A 1,911-nucleotide genomic window follows, 5' to 3' on the forward strand; every position below is an offset into this window, starting at 1 on the left:
TTAGTGACCCTCTCGCACTGTCTACGAGAGATGCGAGCAGGAGAAGGAGTCTAGAAAGCTTCCTGGAATGGTGGGACATGAGTTAAGTCCAATTTATAGGAAGACGATGTTTATGGCTGAGAAAATGCCACGAGCAGCATCATGGTGTGTGGCTGGGGAGGGGGGCGGGGGAGGCGAGGGGTGGGCCTGGACAGGTAGGGGCGTGCTAGAGTAGAACAGTGGAGTGAACACTGGGCTGGGGCAGCCTCCAAGGCCAGGCGAGGCCACAGGGACTAGGAGCGGGGGTGGAAGGGAGCTTCCGTCTGGTGAAGCCGATCGTGGGTGAGACCTCGTGTGCCAGATCATCAAGCCTGGACTTGACCACTACACGTCCTACAAGTCTCGCCCGGACACCATCCATCAGGGAGCTGACTCAGAGACCTGGGGCCAGGAGAGCTACAATTCTAGAGACTTCCTTTGGGGGATGAGCAAAGCTGGCCCCAAGAGAGGAAGGGAGTGGCCCATGGGGGACGAGGATGGGGAGGGGTTCGGTTGCCCAGCCCCCCCCTCACAGACCTCCCTGTCTCTTGTTTCTTGCCCCCCCGCCCCCAGAGAGGTCCTAGGGTTGATGAACGTGGTTGCCTTGGAGAACGGGGAGCTGGGGTCCCTTCTGTCACCTGGCACCGTGAGGGGCTTGGAGGATGAATGCGTCACAGACGTCAAGGTACCTGAGACTTGGTACTGGTGATTTGGGAGGGAGCGGGCAGTACTCTGCAAGAAAGGAGGGGTCGCACTGGGCTCGGGGGGCCCTCCCCTTCCCCTTTCACTATTTCTATCTGCCTTTTCTTCTGTCCAAAAGACATAGAAATGGAAGTCCATACTGATCACCTCTGTCCTACATTCAATGCCGTATTTTAAGTACCCAGCTGGGCATAGCGACACTCAGGAAAGGTTCAGTACATTTGGATATTCAAAACTTAGAGCAGAAGAAAGTCAATCACAGAACCTCAGCTCACAGACCCAAACACCCACAGAAGGACGGCACCAAAGCATCTCGGCATTTAAGCAGGGCTGATCATAAACGTGGTTAATAACTGGCTGGGCCAAGCACCACTAGCAGAATGACTCAGCCATAAACACCCAGCTTGGCCAAGGGGGTTTCCTGCCTGGATGTCAGGCCTGCCTCAGCCACGGAAATCAGAATCTTTGCAGCTAGGTTCTCAGACGCACTGACTTGATACCATCGGGCTAGAGATTCAGAGATGTGTTAACCTTAGAATCCCAGACCCCGGGAATTTTTAAGTCCCAGAATCTGACAACCTCGAATGAGCTGTTTTGAGAAGCAGAGCCTTAGGGCCATCAGATAATGAGTGTGGATGGAGGAAGCTTAAACCACAGACTCTTCGTATCAAGCTCCAGATCATAGACTTGGCAATGCGACGACGGGCTGGGGAGGTTTTCTGGTCCAGCCTTCCTCCCCAGCATGACCTTGACGAGCTTAGTGGTAGAATCCAGACCCGCTTGGGCCGAGGTGTGGGGATCACGGAGGGGGAAGGAGAGGGCGAGCCTCTCCCAGGCGCCCCCAACGCCTGCCTCTCCCCCCACTTCCCCACGCCAGGCTCAGACCCGGGCAGCCCTACTGCGGGTGCTGCAGGAGGATGAGGAGCATTGGGGGAGCACGGAGGACTGGACCGGCAGCCTGGCTCAGGACGTGTGTGAGGTAGGGGGCGGGGAAGAGCAAGGAGAATCAGCCGGACAGGGCCTGGGTGGGAAAGTGGGAACTACCTCGCCCCCTCTTCACCCCTTCTCATCCCCCTGGACCATGTAGCTGCTGGAAGAGCACACAGAGCGAGCGCCCCGCATCAGCCAGGAGTTCGGGGAGCGGATGGCTTACTGCTGCCTGGGGGGGCTGGCAGAGTTCCTGCAGAGGTA

At 57.3% G+C, this 1,911-nt stretch overlaps 1 protein-coding gene across 1 annotated transcript in view; it reads left to right on the plus strand.

The window, feature by feature from the left end:
• The first annotated feature begins 603 nt into the window (after nucleotides 1–603).
• The window catches only part of EXOC3L2 (exocyst complex component 3 like 2), a 10,826-nt gene continuing 9,518 nt past the window's right edge, over nucleotides 604–1,911 (plus strand). The window contains exons 1-3 of the mRNA XM_023535243.1: nucleotides 604–703; nucleotides 1,598–1,699; nucleotides 1,808–1,908. Coding sequence (XP_023391011.1) covers nucleotides 608–703; nucleotides 1,598–1,699; nucleotides 1,808–1,908 — 299 coding nt within the window. The 5' untranslated portion in view covers nucleotides 604–607. The remainder of the gene's footprint in view (nucleotides 704–1,597; nucleotides 1,700–1,807; nucleotides 1,909–1,911) is intronic.

The sequence above is a fragment of the Pteropus vampyrus genome, unplaced genomic scaffold (genome assembly GCF_000151845.1).
Source record: "Pteropus vampyrus isolate Shadow unplaced genomic scaffold, Pvam_2.0 Scaffold138, whole genome shotgun sequence".
Taxonomy (NCBI): domain Eukaryota; kingdom Metazoa; phylum Chordata; class Mammalia; order Chiroptera; family Pteropodidae; genus Pteropus; species Pteropus vampyrus.